Genomic DNA, 25,629 nt, shown 5'->3' on the forward strand with positions numbered 1-25,629 from the left:
CAGCAGACCTGGTCAGCTTTAACTCGTAGAAGAAGATTTTGTGAAAATCTTGCCTGGACATACCATCTTCCAAGTCTTGGGGCTCCAGCACTAAATAACCACAAGGAAGTTAGCTGTAAAACGCCACACGGCATCTAAAATTAAAGATGAGTGTAACCGGAAGAAACTTCTTGTGAAGAGTGAAAATAAGGCAATGAAAAAGGCGCATTATTTTGGCACCAACCTAATAATTATTTAAATCGGATCGATCCGTGCCCATTTTACAAAGATATCGGTGATGGCATTATTCTACAAGGGAAGAGGTGTACATAGTTGTCATGAATGTTGTAATAGAAGAGATGTGTTCAAGGTGGATTCACCTAGTCAGGAAGAAGAGTTAAATAGTTTCGGACTAATGAGGCGTAACTGATGTCTGGAAAGGAAAATTCTCCAAAAAATCTATTCAGGAACCAGTCTAGCGAATACCGTGATTGTTATTACTTTTTCAAAAACCTGCAACCGATAGCTTTTGGAAAACTGCAGTATCCTCATCGAATGAATGACATAACGAAATCAACATAAGGATTGGTCTCTCTTAAATTTTCAAATGAGCACATGGTTTGTGTACATTCTTCTACTAAATTGACCACAACAGTTGTAGAAAGGCCAATACCGCTAGTCTACACTTTCAACTAAACGAACGAATTATCTAATTTCGCGAGAGTATCTCAAGACTACTCCAAAATCTGCACTGGTATCTGGGAAGTTACTTTCGACAGACCTGTTCTCAGCATATATACTTTTGAGAGAACTCAAAATTTTGCTTCTATTGCACTTTTCGATAATAGGATAAAAATTGTCTAAGAAGAAAGTTGATGATTAATGTAAACGTATCTTTTATTGTAATTGTCATCTTAGGTCAATGATTTTTTCTTCACAAATTTGAAAATTCAAGCACGCCAAATTTTTCTTCGAAATAGAATGAGCAATAGTAGCAAGCAAAGCGTTTACAAATCTCAGTGGAAATCACTTGTGCAGAACTAAGGCAATAGACTTCCAAAACATCTCTGTTCTGTTTGAGGGCAGAGAAGGGCTCGACACAAGAGGATAAGAGATGTTATGATATTCTACGTTTAAAACTAGAAGTTGTCAATCTAGAATCGTTATTTATAAATTCTTTGTTAGCGATTACTTCAGTATTGGATTTAAATTGTCAGTGGAAGATGGCTAAACTGCACGTATCAGACCAAAACATAAAAAAGAAGACCTAATATAAAAAAGATTTGAAAAAAATAATACAGGGTTCTATTTTCCTTTTTCTCTCTAAAGACTACTGCTCGAAAGTCCGGAATCTGCCGAACCATGGTTGTATGATTGTAAGACATACAGGAGGAATGTTCGAAAATGTAAGGTCCCAACAAAACTAAAGAATTAATTGCAAATTAATCACTTTTCATAGGAATTAGTCCATATCCCTATGCAAAGTGATTAATTTGCAATTAATTCTTTTTATTCATTTATCAAGCATTCAGGAAATGTTGATTTTGAAAGTTCTTGAATGGGAAGGACACAAAAACACAAAGGAATTTGCGAATTGAAGATGGATCCACAAAATACCCCCATTTTGAGAACTACAGACATCAGTAGCAGTTTAGGCTGTTTACTTACTCTTATGCAGCTACAGCAATGTGATTGCATTGGAAAAAAATTATAAGCAAACAATGCACCTTCAACGTTTTACTTTTTGCTGCTGGTAAATTGGCACAGTTTTAGCTGCTGATTCTAGACTCCTAAATAGTTCTCTGAGCTTAGCACTGAACACTCGTTGAAATGAGGATTTTCTACGTGGAGTCATGTGGCAGTAAGGCAGAATTTCCCAATCTACCCGCAACGTATCCTTTACAAATCCGCTTTTGCAGATTAACGATCATAAAACGACCGCTGGTAAAACCGACTAGTGCCGCTGGTCCTAGAGCCAGAGGAACTCATTGTGTGAGTCAGAACGGTGTTAAGACACTGACAATATCTATACCTGATCCACTAAAAGAGAGAGGTAGGTTAACTACTCTCGATTGAAAATTAACTTTCGATTAAGAGACTGTTACTTTTTGAATTGTTTTTTTTCAAATTATGTTGCGGGTATTTTTTGCACGGAAGTTAGGCTCATTTCGTTCTTAGTACGGTTATTCCAGGTGTATGCAAGGATAAAAGATAGAATAGCTATGCGAAGGTTTTTTTTTAAAATATTCTCGCCCCAATTTGCCATTCTGTTCGTTAATAACTTGGTGCACGATTGTTTTAAGAAAAAAGACACAACCGAACTAAGTCAACAGTTTGAAACTTTTGCACAGCTTTTCAATTTTCCAGAACGTGTTGAAAAGTTGAGAAAGAAAGAAAAATAGAGCAAGACTTGTTAACATCGGCAGAAGAATGCAATTCGAGGAGACAAAGATAGGGGAAGAAACTTCAGCTGGAGATTCTGTTCGCAGCAGAACTGAAGTTTTAATGAACAAACAACTCTGCAGCGCGGTTTCAAAGGGCACTAACATCACGACGCAATAACATATTCAGTCAAACACAAGTACTAAACAGTAACAGTCGTTTGCAGATAGGATGAGAGCGAAAACAGCTACAAAGCAGAGAAATCATGCAGATTGCATTTGTGCAACAGAGCAAACAGGCTATTTAATGCGCGACGACATAAAAGTATCGAAGATGCAGATAGCATACGTGCTAGCAGACAAGTTTGGCAATGGTTACGAACGAGTTTTCTCCAAAAACAACGGAATAAACTTTACAATAGCAATGTGGGAACTGCACCCAACGTAGCCGATTTCCTCCAGAGTTTACTCAAAGATGAATGAGAATTATTGAAAATAAGGAAGAAGACAGTGTGAACCACTAGGTCACAGTGAATGGGAAACAAAAGCCAATTCGTCCACAAGACTGGTATTCGAACGTTGGTGGTCATAAGCATTGTTTGGACCCAGTTCAACACGTTTCGCTTGTGTTGTGATCGTTTGCTTGTAGTTGACTAGTAGATAACAACAGTAAACCGTTAAAGAGGTTCTAACATATTATGAAGCGTGCAGCCAACGGCAGATTGTTGGATTTTTATTATTTATTTAATTTTACTTTTTAAACTTTATTTTTATTTGTTCATTTCAGTTGCAGTAGCTCTCAAAACGCAAGCGATGCGGATAACAAAGTTGCGAATTCGCTCCTAAAATTAATAATGGCTCTGACCGAATTCTGCGGAGCTCATACAAATACTCTGGCTTATAAACATGACGTTGTGACACAATATGGGAACATGTTCATGCTCATAATTGTGTACAAGTATTTGTTCTGGTGTTTAACAAATAACAAACAGGAGAAGAATTTTGAAATGGCTTTGGCGGAAAAGGCAAGTGTTGTGACGCAGACAGTGATGCAGAAAATCTGTATTCGAAACCCCAATTGTATTATTATTGATTAGAAAGCGATTATAATTGACAAGAAAAAGAAATATTCGTAAAGTGGGACATTTTTTCTCCATTTCCGTGGGATCTTGAGAAGTACAACGCAATGCATGAACATTTAAAGAGCGATTGTGATTGACGTTGCGGTAACGACGAGCGCAATTACCCGCATCTTCGCCGAGCTGTGCCGTCCTTGAACATAGCTCTGCCCAAGCTTTCGATCTTCTGCAAGACCTTGTACGGAATCAGTTCATTCGTTTCCATATCCTGCGAATCAATTCTGAACTGCCTATCCTCGGCGAGTGTCATCGGGTATTCTTTCACCACCTCAGTCCAGAACTTCCGTTTTCGTCCAGGTGGCCTCTTCCTGAACCCGACCAACTCCTCAGAACTCGTTAAAAATTGCGATCTGTTGGTCTGCTTAATATATCACCAAAGAAGCAAAGATGATTTTCTGCAGCCGCTTCCGGCAGCGGTGCAAAATGTTGATATCTTTCACGTGTCATCCGCCGGTATACCACATCAATCTCTGCGTAGAGGTCTTCATTGTGGCATACCCTAGACCAAAAGTAGCCAAGTAGCCGTCAAAGTAGCTTTTATTCCGTGCAATCAAGCCTTTCCATCACCGTAGATAGTGCTGCCCAAGTCTCCGATCCGTACATCATGATGGGGCGAATTGTGGATAGGTAGGCTCGCAGCTTGACTTCCTCGGCGACAGAGATCGACCACACACATTTTGTCAAAGAATTAAATGCAGAAATGGCCTCAGCGCATCTTTTTTCAATGTCTTTCTTGTAGTTGCCATTGTTCTTCAGCATACAGCTCATACAACAGAACTCATCGACGAGTACGATCGGTTGTCGGTCCACCCTGTTCCCGTTCAAAGTTTCAAAGAGACCCACATGTGTTTGCACTTATCAAGGCGTAGACGTAGTCCATAAGCTTCACCCAGCTTCGAAACAAAATCGACAACATACTGAAATTTTGTAGCGCTTTCTTCGAATATAACAACACCGTCGGCATAACCGAGATAAGTCGGGGGGAGAGGAAGGGAGAGAACGGACACAATTATTGTGCTACGGCGATGTCAACAGGACATGATGCGGTTTGTCGTAGTTCACTCGATAGGTTCGGGAGGTTTACCGTGACGAAACGAATTGTTGTTGCCAAAGATTTCACGCTCCCTTGAGGTAGTTGACCTTTCAGGCTATGAGGTTGCGCTGGACGCCGGCACCTTTTTGCAATGTATGGGAATCTTTTGCCATTTAACAGTGCAAGTTATGGAGCTCGTACGCCTACACTTGAACGCCTGATTGCGTTCAGCTAAAGCGGAGAAACTTCGTGCAGGTAGCAGTCAGACTCCTCTACGCATCCCCAAATTATCATAAAATAGCAATTTCGGAACGATTTATCTATCACTATTTTCCTGTCATTGGGCTCTATACAAGAACCGCATCTCATTGAGAGCCGCCAGGAGGGAGAGAAATTGCGCGAAAGGATCGTCAGCTGTCATAATTGCAACTTGTCAATCTGATCTAGTTCATAATTGGAGAAGTGTTCAAGGTCTTAAACCGCTACATTTCATCAAAATGTCAGAAAGAAATTGTTGAATGCAACCATATAATATTGTTGATTCATTATTTTTCTTTTGTTATGTCATTTTCATTATTGTGTAAAATTGTGGTTTGTTCTTACTTTGGAAACTTTGCATGAAAGGAAAGTACTCGACCGATGCTCTAAGATAAGACTCATTAATATGAGAGAAAAAAAGGGATTTGGTCATCTCGTTTGAGGGTAAGATTTGTGAGGGATTGATTTAAGGCTGTTTAGTGCGGTGATATCGATACTAAAGAGTGGTGAGAGAAGAATGCAGAGAGGTTTAGAGATAGGGATAAAAAATAGAGTTGAAAGTAGCCGTCGTGGAAGCAGATAAAGTCGATAAGGTTCACCTACCAAGAAGAGCAAAGCACACTGATGTAATTGGAGTTATATCGAAGATCAATACCTTTATAGTAGTTTTTCTATTTTGCGCTCTTGTACCACATCTTCATTATCGGATTTTTATCACTCCATTAAAGCTCTGCTGTCATTCATACTGCTGCATCCTTGTCGTTGCTTTGTCACAGGAAGCAAGATAATATAAATGAAAATAAATAAAATACGAAAGATGTGTGCAGATTACAAAAATTCTCCTCGCTTTTCTAAGACATTCCTGAAATCATTGCCTTTGAAGAAAGGAACTTATACTTGGGTCAAAACGGCTTGAATTACGAGTTTAGTTGTGGTGCATTTGCGTATGCACTCGAAACGGCGAGGTGAAGGCAGTACCTGAAAATGAGTTGGGACCGTAGCGACGATGGGTGGTCCTAGCAAGGGTTTCACTACGCTCCTACCCACTACGCTCCAGCGAAGCGCCTTGAGAGAACTCACGTACGCAGTTGCGCAAGTGCTTCATGTCGTTTTGATCCTATTATAAACATTAATGATTCTAGCTATTTTCAAATTTCAACATATATTTCTTTGTCTCAACTCTTACTAGTGAGATATTTCAAAGTGGTCGCAAAAATGTGTTTTTTTTAATATAATTTCTATAATGTAGATAACTGACATTTGTACTTTGTTAAGTAGAGTAGGTATAAATAGTATTTCTTAGAATTTCATCAACATTCAATTTTCGTTACAGCCTAATAGGGTTACTTCAGATATTGGTCACTACCAGCATGACTTCTCACGTTTATTCCAGGTATTTTTTGTGCTATCTACGCATGTGGTCTTTGAGTGTCTTCTTTGCAGGGCTGTGCGATTTATGAAGACGATGTTTTTATTCACCCAGAAAAGTAATGTTATACTTTAACGAAGAGAGAGACGAACGCCTCGGTAACTAACTAAACGGACCCATCCTTCACCCCACCTCAGAATAGTGGGAACCAAATGCCTTGAAAAGAAGTGCAGGAATCAAATCTAGACAAGGTTTCACCTAATATGAAATGACCTTCCTCCGAGTATTGTCCATTTCCAGGCTCTGACGAAGGCGATAACGCCGAAACGTTAGCCGTTGTTTAATAAAGGCGATCAACACCAATCTTGGCTATAGCTCAAGGAAATCGATTAAAAACTGACCTTTTTCCTCTGCAAACCAACAGTAGTTTCAATGTGGGGCACACGTTTGGAGATATATTTTGAAACAATAGGTGTTGTGTTAACATTTCAGACCAGTGCTTGCTTTTCGTATGAAGATTAACAAAAATTGTGAAATACCCTAATTTTGCTGAATAAGAGAGCATAGAAACCGCCAGTATGGCAAATATTCAAGCTTTATTAACAACCTAATTAATTTGTAATTTTTCAGGCCATTGAAGTAGAGGTTGAGCACCCAGGTAGGGCACGAAGACTTCTTTGCGATGGTATGAACGGTAACTTAGAGAGTCGAGAGTAGCGAAGTAAGAACCTGGAACGGAAAGTGGTTGCTCGCGTCTTTCAATTTTTTCGCTTCAAAATGAATGGGCTAATCTCCTCACTTTTGTATAACAAGTGGAAGTGCGTAACCATCATCTTCGGCTGAACTCTTGTCGTCTACATCTTTAGGTGCAAAACCTCTCTGTTCCCTTGTTGCTCCTCAAATTCACGAAATGTTAGCAGTTTCCATATGATTTTTTAATGTCAAATTACCTGGAACAGTGTTGTCCAGCAGGAAAGCAACGAGGCCAGAAACAAGCATACGAATGCTCAGCAACATGTTCAAACTGTCGTCGATGCTGTCAATACCTTAAAATAAGAATGAGCAAAAATGGGATAACCGCTGAGAACTTCCAGTGAAGCAGCTGTAGAGATATTTTTACTCTGTTTTAAACTTCCTCGATCAAATATTTTTCACGAGGTTCTCTTTAATCTTACCTGTATGAATACGATTTCTTTCGAAATGGTATGGAATCACCGCACCCAGAAGTATAGCTGTACCCATAATAGTGACATTGCGGGACAATCGTAGGTCTACATTCTTTAAAACAAAAGGCAAAATCTGAGCGAAATCATCGACCAAGAATGTAACGAAGATGCGAAATACAACAAATTTGTCCAATTTACCAACATGAAATATAGTCGGATCAAAACGGCATGAAGCTCGGTGCAGTTGCGTAAGCAGGTGCGCTCATAGCGGTTGGAATCGAGGTGACTATCAGCAGCACGTAGTGGTGCTAGCAGCGGGCGCTCACTCGATCCTAACCGCTATATTCCAACGCGGCAGTGTACGCAACTACGCCGTTTTTCATGTCATTTTGACTCTTCTATACACCTTCATAGCATGCTTAGTTAGAGATTTGTATTACCTGCAGATTATTGATGGCGACTCCAGTTATCATTGTCATGCCCATTGCTAGTACACCACCAACAACAGCATCTGGTATGGAAGCTAGGAGAGCAGCACATTTTGTAAAAATACCAACTAGAATAAGCAATACACCGGCCACTTGCATTGTAGAGCGACTCACAACCTGAGCCATAAAATAGTTTGTTGCTAGAAAACTATAAATAGTTTGTTGCTAGAAAAAGCAAAAAAAAACCTCTGCCTCTAGCAACAAACTATTTATAATAATTTGGTCAACCATGGATCTTCTTCGCTAGAGAGATCACAGCTGGTTAATTCAAAGTTACTAAATCGGTAAGACAAACGTGATGATATGACTACCTACAGTAACGGCATTCAACACATAGACATAACATTCTGTAGTCGGGTCAAAGCGACATGAGGGGCCTAGTTGCACGAGTGCTTGCGCTGGGACAGGGCATTTTTTGACCGCTCGCAGATGGCAGTTCTGTCAATTTGCCAAAATTTTCCGTGTGCCGTCAGCAGTTCGTTCCTTTCGTTTCTTCGTTATTCGTTCCTCTCCATTCTTGTCTTTGTTTCTAGTTTTTTTTTAATTTTATAATTCCTTTTTCGCGTTTCTGTTATGTTTGGTGTACTTGCAATTGTTATAAGCACTGTGCCTGCGCCATCGCCAACAAAGCGAAGCTGCGGGTCTACCTATCCGCAATTTGCCCTATCGTGATGTACGGATGGGAGACTTGGGCAGCGCTGTCCACGGCTATTTAGGCTACTTTTGACCGATGGTGTGTCATAACGAACAATTTTACTCGGAAGTGGATATGGTGTACCGACGGATGACACGTAGAAAACAACAACATCTCGCCCGACCTTTCGAAAAAGTCGCGGAAAACCGTCTACGCTTCTTTGGTCACGTTACGAAGAGGCTCTCTGATCGTCCTGTTCAAGTTGTCCTGAGGACGCTTCCAGGTCCTAACTCAAAAGGTCCTCTGGTCTTAGAGGGTTCTGGATGGAGGTGGTGAAGGAAGATCTGAGAACATTCGGGTCTGACAGCCAGTTCAGAAGAGACGTAAAGTTTTGCCGCTAAAATGGGTAGACTCTATAAAAATTCTAGCTGAAGATCGAGCAGGATAGGCTTGAATTAAGGACGACACACCCCTACGAGGATGTGAACAGCCGCGTTTAGCCTTAAAACCCGCCCACCGGCTACGTCAAGTAAGTCAGCAGTGATCTGTTTTGTATCTGCACTGTTCTTAAGTGATTGGTATGTAATTACCTGGCTCTGTTAATGTTTTAGTTTTGAAATTTAGCCTAAAAGTGTATTTATTTTCATGTTAATCTTCTTCTTTTTGTTTGTAAGGGAGGGAAGATTAAGAAACAAAAAGAGAACACTAACATGAAAACAAATACAATTTTGAACATAATTTCAAAAGCAAACGTGGACAAAACCAGTACTATTAGTAATCCAAAACAATACATAGATTATAGATCTTTATAAAAAAAAAGAAAATCAACAAGTGTAGCAAAAAAAAACGAAAAAATAATGAAAGAAAGAATTAATGAATATATAATAAATAAAAAATGCGGAAAATAAACATAAAAGACGAAAAACTAGGAAAGTGAGAAGAGTGAATGAACCTCACAATTGCGGCTATCGATCCGCTGCGGTCCGCAAGCGGTCAAAAACCGCGTTGCCCCACCGCCTCCACGCGTGCAACAACTACACCGTCCTTCATGTCATTTTGACCCCATTATATATATATATATATATATATGTACATATACATATATATGTATATATATATCAAAACAGGGTACTGACACATTAGTTACCCGTAGGGATTTCCTGCATCATTTTCTTCTACGACTAAATTTTCTGTGACATAGAGTATTTTGACCCCATTATATGCATATACATATATATATATATATATATATATATATATATATATATATATATATATATATATATATATATATATATATATATATATATATATATATATATATATATATATATATATATATATATATATATAGTAGGGTCAAAACGACATGAAACACAAGTGTAGTTGCGGTGCATTTGCGTACGTGCGCGAAACGGTGCCGTGGAGGCAGCATTTGGAACCAAGTTGGGACCGTCGCAAACTATAGCGTTGGTGGTACCAGCAAGGATTTCACCACGCTCCTAGCCACTACGCTCCACCGAAGCGCCTCGGAAGAAGCCGGGTACGCAATTGCGTACGTGCTTCATGTCGTTTTGACCCTACTATATATATACATATACATATATATACATATATATATGTATATATATATTATATATTATTTATATATATATATATATATATATATAAACATGAAGTAGTGTATGGAATGCACACCCTTGTGATATGCATCAATGCGATATTTTCAGCATATGTAGTCACACCTGTTCCAAGGCCCATGACAGCAGCCAAAATGCTTCCGATTCCTAAAAATGTTAATATTGCAGAGAAGCTGTGGAAAAGCTGTTTTCTCAAAGTAAACCTTCAAAAATGATTGCGCGATTCACAGAAGAAGAAGGAGGATGACGTTGATGAGAGATCTAAACTAAGAAGTTTTGAAATTAGAAGGAAAATAACTATTCTGGAGAATATGTCGAATGCAACTGACAATCAATTACCCTTGCACATGTTTGATAGTCGCCAATACTTTCCATTAAACAAGCGATACATGATGCTACAAAGCCCAGCGCGAGGCCGAGAGAAAATTGTGGGAAACCAAATTGCCCTGAATAAAATTTTGATTCAGCTATGGGCATGGCAATATCGAGCTGTGCTGCCACTTTTTTCTGGAAAGCAAAACATCCTGTTCTTACTCTCCACCTCTAAAATGCGAGATGATGGTCGCATACATATAAAGCTTTTGATTTGCGGATGATCAGAGGTGGGAGTCATCCGGTTGGATTTGGTTATTTAGCGCGAAAATAAAGTGCTGCTGAAGTGGCACTTAAGTGCTGATATCAATTTCTGAAAAAGGATGTTCTCTACTGGCAGGTAAGAAAGGAAATAAGTTTAAGATAACACTGACAGTAAATTGGTAACTTAGTTCTATCTTTGTTCGAGATTTCGACCTCACCTTTACGTGCTGTTAAAGGCAGCGTATCATGAAATTGGCGTAGTGCGTAAATCTGATGAAAAATTGAGCTGGAGGTGTATGTAACGAATATGTGCTTTTACGAGGGACATAAAAATGCTCAACCCTTTTGCATGCGCCGCGAGCGGTCGAAGATCAACGAGGTCCTCAGTAATTTATTCAAGTAAAACCAAAGAGTAGGCTGCTGAGGGGACCAGAGTATCTACAAGAGGGCGCGTTCCAACTTAGCTTGTAGAAACAAATGCCTTCCCTGATGATTTCTTAGGACGATTAGGGGAAATTGAGCGTCAGCGCGCTCATATTCGTAATATATACCCCGGACTCTGTGTTTTCCGTCCTGTTTCCACACTAGGTCAATTCCGTGATACGCTACCTTTAGACTGCTGATGAAAATTGACTACCTAGAGCGTAAAAAAGAGCCTTGATGATGCAGAGAGCTAACGTCACTATTTGCATTTGTTCCCGCTATCGAGGAGGGCCGTTATCGGGAGCGAAATGAGCTGCATTTAACATCACATCGTGAGGCTCGACCAGCAATCATCCATAGGTAGTAACACGTTTGCGTGGTATCGTCGCTTTGGCGTACTCGACTAGCAATCCCTAGAGAAAGCAAAAGTGTACATCGCTAATCCTGTTGCGCTGGTTATCATCGGACGATGATTTCCACAGGCGTCTTGTGCTTGGTATTTCTAGCAGTATATGCATCCAATATTGGTCTTTATTAACAGCTAATGTTTCCGCGTTACCGCCTTCCTCAGAGCCTGGAAAAAAGATTTAAGGCATCAGTGATTAATTTTTTCCAGCGCTACAGAAAGCATTCAAACGCTAAGTGAACTCAAACAGCGACACATCGGCTAATTCTTGCCTCATTTGGAAGATTTGACAACGCAACAGACCTGCACCTACCACAACTACGGGTCACAAGGTATTTTTTTCATACGAAGCTGATGCCCCGCTCTGTAGATCAAACCCACACAGATCTTGATATGCGGCTATTTCGTTTGTTATAGCAATGCACTCATCTTTTTCTGTTCATTTTTAAACTTTTATTCAAAATGCTTCCTGTTTTCTTCGCGCTATGATCTCGGACTCGAACGATAATATAGTACCTTCTACCTTCTACCTCTATTTCGGAGTTTTGATTACTTATTTCAGGGTATGCTCCGAGCTGCGTGGACAGTTTAGATTTTCAGAGTCCATTTAGATAACGATCAATACCAATCCTGGCTAGAGTTCAAGCAAATCATGGAAAAGTTGCGTGATTCAACATGCCAAGATTCAAAGACATGTGAAATACTCATTGTCTAGTTGTTTGAACCAAGAATGCATAATTAATTTTTGCTTTAAACGGCCGACTTCGACCACACTACTACCACCTCGGTCCCTAGACATGTTGACCATTGACGATTTGACTGAGCCCTGAGTTACGCTGTTTTTTTGAAAACCGGACTTTGCATAGATAGTAAAACATCGAAATGATCGTATTACAAGCAGTGTGTGTCAATTTGTAACACATTCGTGTCCGTTTGTTAAAATAACGGGTTGTTCTGTGATTGCGTTTTTGCAATTTTTCAAACGGTTCTCACCAGGATAAGGTATCTGGAAATATGGAGACTGTTGTAAAACTACAACTGTGCTGTTCTTATCTGTCCTCGCTTCTCCTTCTTCCGGTTCTAAGTCGGTAATAGTGAGCAGAAAGCATATTAACCATGCCACAGTGATTGATATCAGGTACTAAACTGTAAAGGATAAGTGAATACGATTCGCAATTGAGCATACTTATTTCCTTTGGTCAAGACACCCACAGGAAATTGTCCAAAAATGCGAACCCTCGCTATTCGCACAGAACGTTTTGCAAACGAATAATAAGGAAATGGTACGCAAACGTTTTCAAGAAAGGTGCCCATCGCAATGAGGATGCAGAAAACTCTGAAGATCCTCGTAATTCTTTTTTTTTAAGATGAATTTTGTCTGTTCTCAAAACTTACACCACTGAAATCCAATGTAAGCTCATCTTCTCATGCAGTGTTGGAATTACACCAAGCGTCAGCATTAACAGGAGCGGTGTAACAGTTATGGGTCCAACCAACTTGGCAAAGACTCCAACTAAACCACTTCCTCCCATAATTATGAATGTGAGTAAAGATATTAGTAGGCTTCCTTGAATCTGAATTTTTTTTTTGAAAATGAAAAGCTTGAGACGTCGATTTGCTCAATTTCGAGTGTAAGGTTTACTGTGGACCGTCAGAATCTTCGGCATCCATTCAGACTCTGGTACATACGTGGAAGAGTTCGCTAAGCAACGATTTTGTGGCATAGCCGCAAATGCGAATAACGGAGGAAGAAACGAAAATGATGGCCCGTGGAGAATGCACAACCTGAAATTAAACCACTTTATTCAAGTTCGAGTATTGATTTATTATTGTATTGTCGAGCCTTGTCAATATGGTCTTCATTCAGCAATACTAGCTAACGCCAAAAATTGCAAATAAAAGAAGAGATGTACCTTCTTGCTGAGAATATTTGAATTTATGCTCCAACTGAGTGTTACAATCTTAAAAAGATGATTAGATATGCTAATGCATATCACATTTTTTAGAAGCGCATCTGTTCTTCCAATATTCCTTGTGAGTTTGAGTTGAGGTTGTCGGCTTAGCATTGCTCAGTTCAGCTAATACCAGATTTTGATAAAACAGATGTCCTTTCCGTCAGTAGATTTTTCAAAATGTCTATCCACCAAAGATTGCACTACCAAAATCATGTTTGTAAGTCTTACAGCTGTTTTCCACACCATAAATTTAAATAATCATTACGAAATTCTTGAAAAACCTCATTCCAAATGTAGTTTGCAGAATTGTGGCTATTCCAGACGTAAAGAACGAGGCTGCTATCAGACGAACTCTAAACGACAACTATGATATGAAGAAAACGGGGGTGAACAATCTCCTACCTCAGCTCAATTGTTGCAGAACCAGCGCACACAAGATTGGATTGAAGGAAGGGGACTATAAGAAGTCCGGAAATGCACAGCATCATTTGCTTAACAGGATCCAATTCATAAATTCAGCGCATCAAATTTGAGTTGTCACCTAAGTTCCCAGGAACAAGCTTTTTGATCTGCCGCATTAAATTTTTACGAAGTGTGCTAGTTTAATTATTTGGGTTCGCACTATCACAAACAAGTTTCAGTCATTCCAAAAATCCAATCAAAGCCTAAATCAGGATAACGGTCACATCGATATTCCGAGAGTGGCTCTAGATTTATTCGCTGGAAGCAACGAGTGTCACAACCGATCCCAATCCTTTTTCAATCCAATACAATCAAATACTTCTTGCCTCGGAGATGTATCCACGGGATATGCCAATGTCAGGATTAAGGAGGTGTGAAAGTAATTATCGAAGGTTGCGGAAACTTTGCTTTTTTTGTCAGGTCACGTATTTTTCAAAACTAAATCCTTGGAGTATATTTGAAATCAGCAGCTCATTTGTTTTCGAATGGTATGTTCAAATCTTAATTTTGCCTACTCCCAAGGATTCCGACGGTTTGCGACGGATTTTGGGGAGAAGTTAGTAGCGCTGTTGTATTTGCATAATACTAACAAAAAATTAGAAAAAGTTGTTAGTTTAACAAGAGAGAGGTAGAGGATCTGTGAGCGGAATTTTTCGTCAGGCGGACAAACGAATAAATCACTTTCTCATATCACAAACTCTGTGGATGGAGTATAGTTTCAAAATTCTTCATACAAATGAGTAATGTGAGCTCATAAGTTTCACCTCTCTTTTTGACCGCTTAGCAGAAGTGAGGCGTTAAGGGCATCATATCACGAAATTTGGTATCTGCAGATCTCTTCAAGAATAGAACGGGTCACGGGTGTTGTTTATGAGTACATAATAACGTGCCGCATCACCGAGAGCAGATATGAGCGCGCCAGCGAGCTGTAAAGACAAGGCGACCGATCCACTGATTCCCCTCTTGCTCGCAGATGCAGCACGTTATTAGGTGCCTCGTAGCGCGATCCTGTGCGGCGATCACGGTTCTCCTGGCGTAGTAGCACCCACAATCGTGAACTACATATCTACCTCTATCTATTCGTGGATTTTCAACGCTCTCAAATCCACTGTATGAAAACGAGTGAAGTTTTTCTTTTTTTCAAATGAGGGAAATTCTTTTTTTTTCAAATTCAACTTAATAATCGTGTCAATCGTAAGTTACTTACGAGGTAGATTACTGTGATTAATATCGCCAATTTTTTGCTTATTAATACTTCCGATTAACTTAAGGGAACCAGGTAGTATTTCCACTATTATTTCCGGACGAACATCTGCCCGTTGCTTCTTACCAAACACCAATTTTTAAACAGTTCTTTGGTATAAAAAAATGAAAAACGTTTGAAGAAGTAAGTATAATGCTGCTATTGTTAAAGTGTCAAAACAACTTTGTACTGGCTACCAAGTGTTTACCTGAAATCCAAACAAAATCAAATTGCCCAGGTCAGGAACATCGTTAACGGCGAAGTGCAGTGAATGCCCTCGAGGTGGACTTTCTTCGTCCTTTTTTCCCATGTCGGAGACCATAACCGAAACAAGAAGACAAAAAATGAAATGTTTTTAAAAATTTAGAGGGAAGAATTCGCTGCATAAGACTGAAGAATGGCTGACGGATTAGCAAATTTTTAAATACAAAATTGAAATAAAGAAGTAAGAAGAACTAAAAAAAGAACACAAAATTCGAAATTGAGAGAATTATTTAGAAAGCCATACAGAATGGAATTCTCGGAGCGTTTCAGACAGAGACACGTTCTTCCAGAATTTTGCTTTAACGTTAAGATTAAAATTTTTGTGCTTGCGAATGGGGAGTGGGTATTTTTTTTTGTATCTGCACTAATAGGATGGTTAAAATCGAAATGACCAAAGCTTTTAGCTAATATTTAGTTTTAGACAACCAATAGATTGCAGAACAATAAGAAAGGCTGGTAGGTACATAAATCGATATCCAATCAGTTTACGCTGAACTGAAATCTTGTCCTTATGCAATGGAGAGCGATGGAATCATCGATCTGATCAATTACGTTAAAAAGTTGTTTTACTTAGGATTCCTCACATTGGTACACTTTTCTTTCGTTTTATCTTACCTTTCGTTCTCGTTCTCACAGAAAAACATAGAAAAAAGAGAATAGAAATTATTTTCTGATTTTAGACATATGTAGTGGGTATCAAGACGTAAATAACAAACTGCTAAAGGGTTTTTAAGCTTTTCAAAAAAGTCTCATCATATAAATTAATTTAAAAAAGAGCAGTAACGCTTGAGTTGACAACTGGTGTTTAGTAGAGAGTGATTTTTAGTCTCACTTCGTTTTTGGACTAAGTATGTTCCAGTAAGATATGTGTAGACCATTACCTCCGTCCTACAACTGTAGTTCAGCTTAATGTCATTTAAAAGTGGGGATTTGAAGGCATTAGGATAGTTGTATGACAGATGATTTACCGAAACAAAAGTGAAGTAAAAAAAAAGTGAAAAAAATGCAAGAGTGTGGAATTCGGTCACCGGACAGCCCATACACTACACTTCAATATTTTTCGCACCGACAACAGGTTTTTATGCGGTTGTTACGATAAAACTATGCAAACAAACGGATTACCTATGACGGGATTTTGAAAATAATAAGCATGTGAGCAGGAAAATTCAAAAGTTCCTACGGCCAAATAGGTTCTACCATTCACCCGGAGCAACAATTGTCCTTCAACATCTTGAAAATACTAGAATCAACAAAGTTATTCCATTTTATTCTAAGTTTTTCAACAAAGTTATTCTGCACTTGTGGCAATAAATCTTCCACATGACGTCATCTATGGTAGGGAACGCCCAAAATGGATAGTATTTGGGAAACACGCTCTTTGGTTAGTCGTTCCTCAGGAAGGAAAAAAAATAAATACACTCCCGGGACGTAAGTTTCTTTCTATTAATTTTCCTTCTACCTTATAAGAACCTTATTTGGGAAAGAAGAGTATTTGACTTGTACTCAAAGAAGAACTTTACAGAGGAGAGGTTTCCATGTTAAAATATCACAGCATATATCATATTGCGTTAAAAATAACCAATTCCGAAAATTCCATTGAAATCCGAGGAATCTTACATTGTTAGGGCAGTAGAGACGGGGAGATGTAAAATGGAATACACACCAAAGCATATGTATTCTGTCGGAAATTCTGAAGCAGTTTCCCACGATTGCCAAACAAAGTTTATAGGTCTGCTACTATTAGTACTCAGCTACTGTCTTTTGCCTCAGTTTCTGTCTCAATTCTACCGTTTCAGTGGAAATAATATTATGAAAAGGAAGGATACACACCCAACAATCACATGTAAATCAAATTAATTAGCTTTAAAACAACAAAAGAATTTATATGTTAATAGCATTAAACACGAAAAAAAAAAGAATATTCGAGACAGATACACTCTCTTTGATCTGCTAAGCAGAAATTTTGTGGCTAAAATTTGGCGAGATTAATTTGTAATCAAAAGTTTCAGCTGCTACATGTGTTATAATCTCTTAGTCAAATTACTGAGGGTTGTGAATTCCAAGTGCTATCAAGTTCTGAGGGAACGGTGACTACATACGTCATCGATAGAGGATATTTTTCTCTTTTTTACGGCGTTGTGGAAAAACAGCTCAACAATACAACGTGCAAGCATCGCAGCGATTCTATGGAGTGTTTGCCATGATTCATCCCCTGCTCTCCAGATTTTTTTTCCGCACTGGAAGGGAAAAAATGCGGAGAAATGAAGAGTACACCAAACAAACATCCACCTTTACAGAGGAGACTTTACTTAGTGAGGTCGTATCAATCATTCTTATAACCTTAGAAGATACTTACTTAATCGGCGGTCTGCCCACAACTTCGCCAAGATTTTTCGTCCTTGAACACAGCTCTGCTCGACCTTCTCGATCGACAGCAAGAGCTAGTACAGAATCCATCCATTTATCCCTGTTCCATACCCTACGAGATTTTGCGTCTTCCCTAAACAACTCGTCGATACCGGGTGACCCAAATATCTCAGGCCCACAATGTTCAGCAGTTCAGCATGACGGAACGAGGAGTAGTCACCAAAGATTCGCTCCGGATATTTGACCCACCTGGTTCGGTATTGGCAATATGCTGGACGACAGCACTTTTTTGCAATAGCCAGGTAACTTTCCCCATATAACTGTGCAAGTTCTTCAGTGTACACTTGAATGCCCAATTGTAACTAGTAAAAGCAGTTCCACTGCGAGCAGATAGCAGTCACCCGGTATCGCCCCTCAAAAGATTAGGTACTATTGGAATGGGTTCATCCTCAAACATTTTTGCTCCTCCTTGGCACAAGGAGGACTTTCGCAGAAATTTGAGCTCTTGTATCATTTTGCCAACCAAGCGCTGCTGCTTAGTAATCCACCGAAATAATCCCATTTTGATCCTGTACCGACGGAGAGCGGTGCAGACCAATTTTCCACTCACCCAGACATTGAAAACGCGTTCAAAGTCCTTAGGCCCTAATGTTGCAATAGTAATACAAGAAATATTTGATGGAACCTCTTTTCTGCATCCGCGGACAGAACGTTTCTCGATACGAAGAGTTTTTCAATCGGTTGTTGATACTACTTTAGCAGTGTGTGCCGCATGTACAGTTTTACCGATTTTCTCGTCGTAAAGAAGTGGTTAACACAACAAATCAATAAATTTAAATTATTTATTCTCTTTATACATTTCTCCAATGAACAAATATATATTTTTCAGAAGAGATCCAATATGAAAGGAATGGCACAGGAATGTTGGATTTATAGTGGGAAAAACACATTCTAAGTCGAATCAAACAAATATATGTATGGATCTGTGGTACACAAAGACGGAACATAAAATCAAAATTCTCTCCAAAAATAAATATACTCTATTAAGAAACAAAAGTAACTCTCATCATGTTACAATTCCACTCGGTTAACGTTTTTAAGTTACATGGACGGAGATTAGGAAATCTCCCCTATCAGAGGGTGCTGATAATCCAGGAATGGAGGTAACGCCATATGAAAAGGTATCTAACTTTTTTATTGCCATTTAGAGATTCGGAATTTGCCCGTAAAATAAAAGTATGTACGTATGGTATGTTTCTCTTAAATTACCACGATAAATTGGAACTCTTACATGAAATTAATAATTTGCTAACAATATTTTGTGAATGAAAAATTCTACCTGAACGCTTACCAGCAGTACAATAAAATCACAAAATTCTCACAAATATTAGAGGGAGATAGAACTCGGTCTCGGTGACGAATTTGTTTTCTGCTCTAATTGAATTGGTCCGTGCTAGATTTTCTGCGGATTATCTGACTGATCCATAGGATTTATTTTAAATGGTCGATCGTATGTCGCACGATCGAGTGAAGAAATATACACTATAAATGTAGTTAATTGTTACTTTAACCATATTTAGCGTCCTTCCTCTATTTTCATTTATACCTCCTCTATATGAGGGCATGAGGCTTACGCTTTCGAGTACGCATCCCACGTCCAAAAATTCAACAACCTTGACGAGTTGGACCTCCCTCTCTTATCGGAAGCAATGAACACTTGAAGATCTGTAGAGATCCGATTGTAAGAAATGCTTGGAATTGGTTCTCTGATAAAGGTGAGCAGAGTCGATAATTTCTGGAAGGTCACTTCGAATTGGCAGCCGGTGGTGGTTCAGCGAATGGATCGTCCTTGTTACCTTCGGAAACGATTGGGGCGATCATCTGCACAAACTCTTCGTAGTCGATCTGGAAACACCTGGGATTAAAAAATTGGTAAGAAATCTCAAACAACAACAAGGATGTAGAGCTAACTTTCTGAATTAATAAATGGACGACGATTACAAAGTTATGTAGACTAAGCAGCTGCTGAACTTCTAAAAAAAATTCCACTAAACAGTCACCTGTTCATCACCATCCTTATCGACTTCTTTGATGATTTCATCCACTTCCTCTTCGGTGAACCTCTCACCCATAGTGGTCATAAAGTGCTTGAACTCTTGCGCAGTGATGTAACCGTTTCCGTCCTTGTCGAAAACTCTGAGAAAATGAGAACGTGTTATTCAAGGAGTTTCATCAAAATTGTGAACAATTTAGGATTACAATTTAACTTTACTTAATCCTTTTTTTTCTCTTTGAAAACTTGTGAATGAAAAATTGTAACTTCTGTTCCAGGGTAACGAATAAAATTGTTGTTTTCATTTTGACGCATCGTATTCAAGTGTAAAGCAGTTTGTGACGAAGTGACCACGAAATGCTTCGAATGGGACTAGTAACGACTTTGGAGCAGCTCAGCACACTGAACAAAGATTTTTACTTTGTTTTTCTTTCTATTTCATTTTTTTCCAAATTTTTGTAGTATTCAATCCAAAGAGGTGTGATTCACGCTGAAGCAGAAAAAATCCACCGTTACCAAACATTTGTCTATATCACATTGTACTTCGAGTTATAAGCCTACTGGGGTAATGGTGTCACAGGCTAATTGAAGTCCCCTAACCTTTTTTTGTTGGTAAAAAGTGGATTTTTCAGAGTAAAATAACATAGGAATATCGCAGATGCGAACTCGAACTTGAAGATGTTCAACTTCTCCCAACTTTCTCTCTTACTAGAAAAAAATCTCTTATTAGAAGTCGTTGAAATTGGGTTTTTGGAAGGTGGCAGGGGACTGGTGGTGCGAACACTAGTGATGCACCTCAAGGACTCGAAAAAATGAGTTTCAAGTTAAAAATTAGTAAATATAAATGAGAGATTATATGGGAATGTAGCAGATGAGTCGAGATTGCATTGACCTACCGAGATAACCCCAGTAGTAGACTTTAAACGAGAAATATTTGCGATAAATTCAAAGATTCATAGTGTCATAACAAATATCCCCGTCTTCAAGTGCTTTGGAGCATTAACCTCATGGTAACAAACACCACATGTAAATTTGGAGTCGTTCTACCACACAGCTAACTAACTTCCGTCTCAAAATCCGTATCCAGCTTATTCATCCGTCGCAAACCGTCGGTATTTCTGGGAGCGTGCGAAATAAATTTTCAAAATACCATTCAGAAGCAAATGAGCCACTGTTTGCTACTATAAAAACTAAATATACTCCCAGAATTCAGTCTCAACAAATATTTGGACTGAAAAAAGGCAAAATTTCATGTGAGTTTGTCGTTAGTTTTCATTCATCAAGAAATCATTCCGACTGCTTTTGTTTTTCTTCCGACAAACACTGACTGAGCGAACAGCAAAGAGTACGCAATCTTACACAAAAAGAACGAATCAATCTTCCGCTTGACATCGCTGTGCCCCTTCCCATCACTCAAAACGACGCTAAGAACAGGGATTGTGCCGGTGCCCGGCTTCGTTTAATATCTGTAGCAAGAGAAAACATACTTGAAGGCTAGACGAATCAACTCCTGATCAGTTTCCTTGTTCATCTCCTTCATCATTTTGCAGAATTCGCCAAAATCGATCTTTCCATTACCGTCGACATCGTACTCGTTCACCATATTCTAGAAGAAAAAAGATTTTTCACAGCGGTAGTGAAAGTGAGAACCACACGGCGGGAAATTTTTTCAAAATTTCATTATGTCCAATCTTGAAATGGCTAAAAAGAGCTAATAAGACTAGAACCCTGTTTTTGAAAGTTTGTTCTAAAATGAATTTGTAGGCACCATCATATCAGCATTTTATTTGCTACTACAAAGAGTATATTTTATGGAAATAGGGACAGAATTAGAGTACACATAAGGAGTACCGTAAATACAACGAGTCCCAGCGAGATAAATGTAATAACTTAACATATAACTCATTGTTCCCAATGAAAAATTAAACGACGATCCGTGTGTATTTTAGCAGATTATGAAGCGAGAAATATAAGAGATAAAATACCTTACGGAATCGGTTAGTGATCTACAAATTGTTCACAGAACGCAATGACAAAATTTTATACTACAGTAAGTACTATAGGGGACAGCTCAGTTAGCTGAGTTACTTGTTGTTTTGAAGAATTTAGGATCTACGCACCTGTAGCTCTTCTTCGGTCGGATTCATGCCTAACGTTCGCATGGCCACACCTAACTCTTTGATATTCATAGTACCATTCCCATCTTTGTCAAACATCTAGGAAAGAATAATTTTTGAGGTTTCAAAGGAATGAAAAATTGTGTTTTCTCCTAAAAATTACATATGAAGACACTGTACCTTAAATGCTTGAGCAAATTCCTGGAGTTCTTCTTGTGTGAACTCTTCCGCTTCACTTGAACCAGAGTTATTGGTGAATTGACGATGCATTTCACGATCTGACGTTGGTGCTGTAAAAAGACGTAATCATCGCAAGCAGAGGTAGGAAATGAGCAATAGGAAAAACACAACGAATTAGAAGAAATGAATGGAATAGATTTGTCCGCAGAGTGTTCTTGACAGATGTTAGCCTCACAATAAAGCAGTGAGAGATTGTTTGAAGCCACTAATCCCTCTGGATGGATTCGAAGAAACGCTGCACAGAACGCTATCAAGGGTTTCTTACGCGTCTTCAAGACAATTTACTGCTTTTTTCAAGGTTTAGCTACAATATTTCGTCTGTGTTAAAGACAATTTTTAAGTATAAAGGTGGGGTGATGTAATTTTAAAGGAATACTTGATTATTTGTTATTACCTTATTATTTTCTTGTTTTTTCACTAGTTTAATGAAAGGGCGAGATGTATTTTCTTTTTAAATAATCAACGAAAATAGTATGAGTACGAAAGAACAATGCAATATCATATTGGTTGATGTTGTAGAGTACCGAGATTAAAGCGACGGTTCATTTTTTCGCAAGCGGACTAAGGTCCGGTGAAAAACCGCCGGCCTCCGTGTTGCGTTCCGTTGTCGCGTGTCTGTTTAAGACACGTTGCGGTTCCCTTCATTAACTGCGCTGTTTGGGTTGATGTTCATCAGTCAATTCAATAGAAACCATTTTAAACGGACGCAGTCGTAAAAAAATTGCTTGCAATAAAACAAAAAACCAGGATTAAGAACAATCTCATAGTTTGACTCTGTATATAACTGCGAATACCCTTCAACTAACTGAAAAGCGAAAAGAAAAATTCCGAACACTATAAAAATTATTGTTTTGCTCTGAAGAGGATATCTTTATAGTTTTCAAAAGATCCCAGTACTAAAAATTAGTAGCGCTAGAAGGTGCAGGATTCACATTCAGAGGTTCTTCGCTCATATTTTCAACTGTTCCAAGAAAAATCGAACATTCAATTATCTCTTATTTTATTTCATTTTATTTCTCAGTCATCTTCTATCATATGTATATTTTTATCTTGCACCTCGAGGACAAGAATTACCCTAGATCTTGGACCAATAAGGGAGCGAGACCGAGACGAAGAAATCATCGCCCTTGTTACTGCCTTGCTATTACTATTAATACCTAATAAAGGTTTACTGCTGAGATTTTTTTGTAGTTGTTCAAGCACCACCAAAGAAATCATACAACAATCAAAGACGCTACAATTAGGCTACAGAACACTGCGCCTATGCGGGGTTGAGGAAACAAATTAAGTCGGACGTATCAACATCCGTTGAACCTTATTTCCCACTGAGTAGTTTTGCCTGTTAAAGGCATCACTCCACGAATCTGAGGTGGTGCAGATTTTAGGTGGAGTATTCGTATACGGGATGGGAGACTACGGAGAGGGGGGTGATTCCGTCCATTTCTTCCTAATTGCCGTAAAAAACGGCCCGGAAGATGCGGCGCCGCACAGGCCTGGCGCGCTCCAGTCGAACTCTCTGTAGAAAATAGTGCGCCAAAACACCTGAAGCCGTATCCTCCGGGCCGTTTTTTTACGGCAATCAGGAAGAAATGGGCGGAATCACCCCCCTCTCCGTACTTCGTAGTCTCCCATCCCGTATACGAATACTCCACCTCTGCAAATCTGTACCACCTCAGATTCGTGGGGTGATGCCTTTAAGGTGTTTTAATTTAAACTTAGGGCTAATTACGCAAGCGTTCAAACAACTTAAATCAAATAATTATAGTAGTGATCAAATTAAGATTTTCATTTCAAATCAAATTACTCCCCATGTTTGACTATCGAACATTTGTCTTTTGAGAATGGAATCTTTTTTTTTTTTAAATGATTTTTGACCGGTCGGTCTGTGAACGTTTGCGTTCGAAATCGACCATTTCTCATTTTTTTCCACATACTGGTTTTTCTGTGAAGTTCTTAGATCCTAATGCCTGAAGTAGGTTAAAACTTCATTAAAGAATTTGCCTTTTAGGGAAACCTACATTTTCAAAAACAACCCGACGAAAAACCACATTGCTGGCCGAGTTCAAACGGACTAACGGCTGTTGCTTTTTGAATTCTATTGCTGTATGTAATGTATAACTTTCAATAAAAGTCTATCTACGTGTTTTTATTCAAATAAGCACCGACTATGCAGTTCTTTTCTGGATATGGCAGCTTAAAAGCAATAGTTATTATCTACTTCTCTTTTCGAGCCACATTTCCACATGCGTATGTCTTTGTCACATCGGGAACAGCCTTCATAATCCACATCTATCACTTCGCATAGCAAGAAATGCTCAATTCATTCTTCGTTACGAAAATTATGGCGGTAATTTAAGAGCAATCAAGTTCGAGAAAACAATTGATGACGCCTTTGCAAGGAAAAAATTAGAGCCTTAATGGAGAAATAGCAATTATCTTTAATGCAAAAATGAAAAACATGCAGTAATAACGTAAAACATTCTGAGATTTACATCAATGAAATTATATCTTATTGAAATTCGTAAACAATAGAATACCCGGATGTGACTACAAATTTCTTGAGAGAAAAAGAAGAAAAAAGAAAGAAGGGAAAGAGAAATGAAAGCAGAAAAAGAAAAGAAACAGTTCTGAAGAAAAGTTTGAATCGAACAGCATTTTCAGAAACATCGTCGATTTCCTAACGATCGCAAGCAGGCACTCTCAAAGTCGCGCTTTTTTTTTCTCGGATGAAGGTGCGGTTTGTTAAAAGAGGGAGGGTGTTCTTCACTTGAGCACTGGTACTTGGGTGGCAATGAGCAGGTTCTTGAAAGACAATCTCAAACGTTATGAGGAAAAAAAATCACTTGAAAAAATTGTGAGAGATTTCCGCGGATTGAAATCTGAGGCAAAAGTTACAGAATCGTAAATACGGCCGGCTTTCACTTCTCCGCCGGAAACTCTTTGTTGGAAACGCGCAATGAAAGCATAAAGGAACGCCGTTAATCTAGGAATAGAGGCTGTTGGCGAGGAAAGTCTGCGGCAAAGCAATAACATAGCTTAGTGGAGAAAACTCCATAGGATTTAGAGGATGAGGGTTGAAAAAGGGTTGGTAATGGTAAGAGGACCAAAAAACGACTTTATTGTCGTTGGCAAGGGTTGAAAAGAGTGAGTTGGAGAAGGCGTGATTTGAACTGTTCCGAAAATTTGCTTCACAAAAGAAATCGCAATCAAAAGTTCTCAAATCAAAACTGCATAAAAAAGGGAAAGATAAGAATTGTGAGAAAATGTGAAAAAATGTGTTCTAAAGAAGACTAGCAGTATTCTAGAGTTTCTAGTCGCAGGTAGGATCTTCTCGGCTCATCTTTGCTCTCGAAGCTTCACATAATTTATTCGTTTTATCGCTGGGCGTGGGACTTTTAACGAGTTCTACCGTGAGGCAAGAGCTTCGCAGAGAGAG

General features: G+C 38.8%; 3 protein-coding genes across 5 annotated transcripts in view; all 3 read right to left on the reverse strand.

The window, feature by feature from the left end:
• Window positions 1-3,602: 3,602 nt before the first annotated feature.
• On the reverse strand, window positions 3,603-15,474 carry RB195_000995 (uncharacterized protein; the record flags this gene model as incomplete). 2 transcript variants are annotated; one of them, XM_064197571.1, is made up of 17 exons in its annotated part: window positions 3,603-3,807; window positions 6,814-6,888; window positions 6,959-7,055; window positions 7,110-7,205; window positions 7,335-7,437; window positions 7,766-7,930; window positions 10,146-10,234; window positions 10,291-10,348; window positions 10,427-10,594; window positions 11,521-11,660; window positions 12,486-12,633; window positions 12,705-12,828; window positions 12,888-13,066; window positions 13,142-13,277; window positions 13,729-13,800; window positions 13,850-13,938; window positions 15,361-15,474. In XM_064197571.1, 17 exons carry the CDS (start codon window positions 15,472-15,474, stop codon window positions 3,603-3,605), a joined length of 2,058 nt encoding a protein of 685 aa, XP_064053451.1. The 2 variants fall into 2 exon arrangements, with proteins under 2 accessions (XP_064053451.1, XP_064053452.1); XM_064197570.1 differs by lacking the exon at window positions 3,603-3,807 and having other exon boundaries at window positions 6,786-6,888.
• A 2,294-nt stretch (window positions 15,475-17,768) lies between these two features.
• Window positions 17,769-18,345, reverse strand: RB195_000996 (uncharacterized protein; the record flags this gene model as incomplete). The annotated part of the gene is made up of 2 exons (XM_064197572.1): window positions 17,769-17,916; window positions 18,185-18,345. 2 exons carry the CDS (start codon window positions 18,343-18,345, stop codon window positions 17,769-17,771), a joined length of 309 nt encoding a protein of 102 aa, XP_064053453.1.
• Window positions 18,346-19,480: 1,135 nt separating this feature from the next.
• The window catches only part of RB195_000997 (uncharacterized protein), a gene marked incomplete at both ends in the record, with an annotated part of 42,346 nt that continues 36,197 nt past the window's right edge, over window positions 19,481-25,629 (reverse strand). The window contains 6 exons of one of the 2 annotated variants that reach the window (XM_064197574.1): window positions 19,481-19,578; window positions 19,640-19,688; window positions 19,844-19,979; window positions 21,324-21,442; window positions 21,957-22,052; window positions 22,134-22,243. In XM_064197574.1, the coding sequence (XP_064053454.1) occupies window positions 19,481-19,578; window positions 19,640-19,688; window positions 19,844-19,979; window positions 21,324-21,442; window positions 21,957-22,052; window positions 22,134-22,243 (608 nt within the window). The other variant, XM_064197573.1, reaches the window with a different exon arrangement.

Source organism: Necator americanus, chromosome IV (genome assembly GCF_031761385.1).
Source record: "Necator americanus strain Aroian chromosome IV, whole genome shotgun sequence".
Lineage (NCBI taxonomy): Eukaryota > Metazoa > Nematoda > Chromadorea > Rhabditida > Ancylostomatidae > Necator > Necator americanus.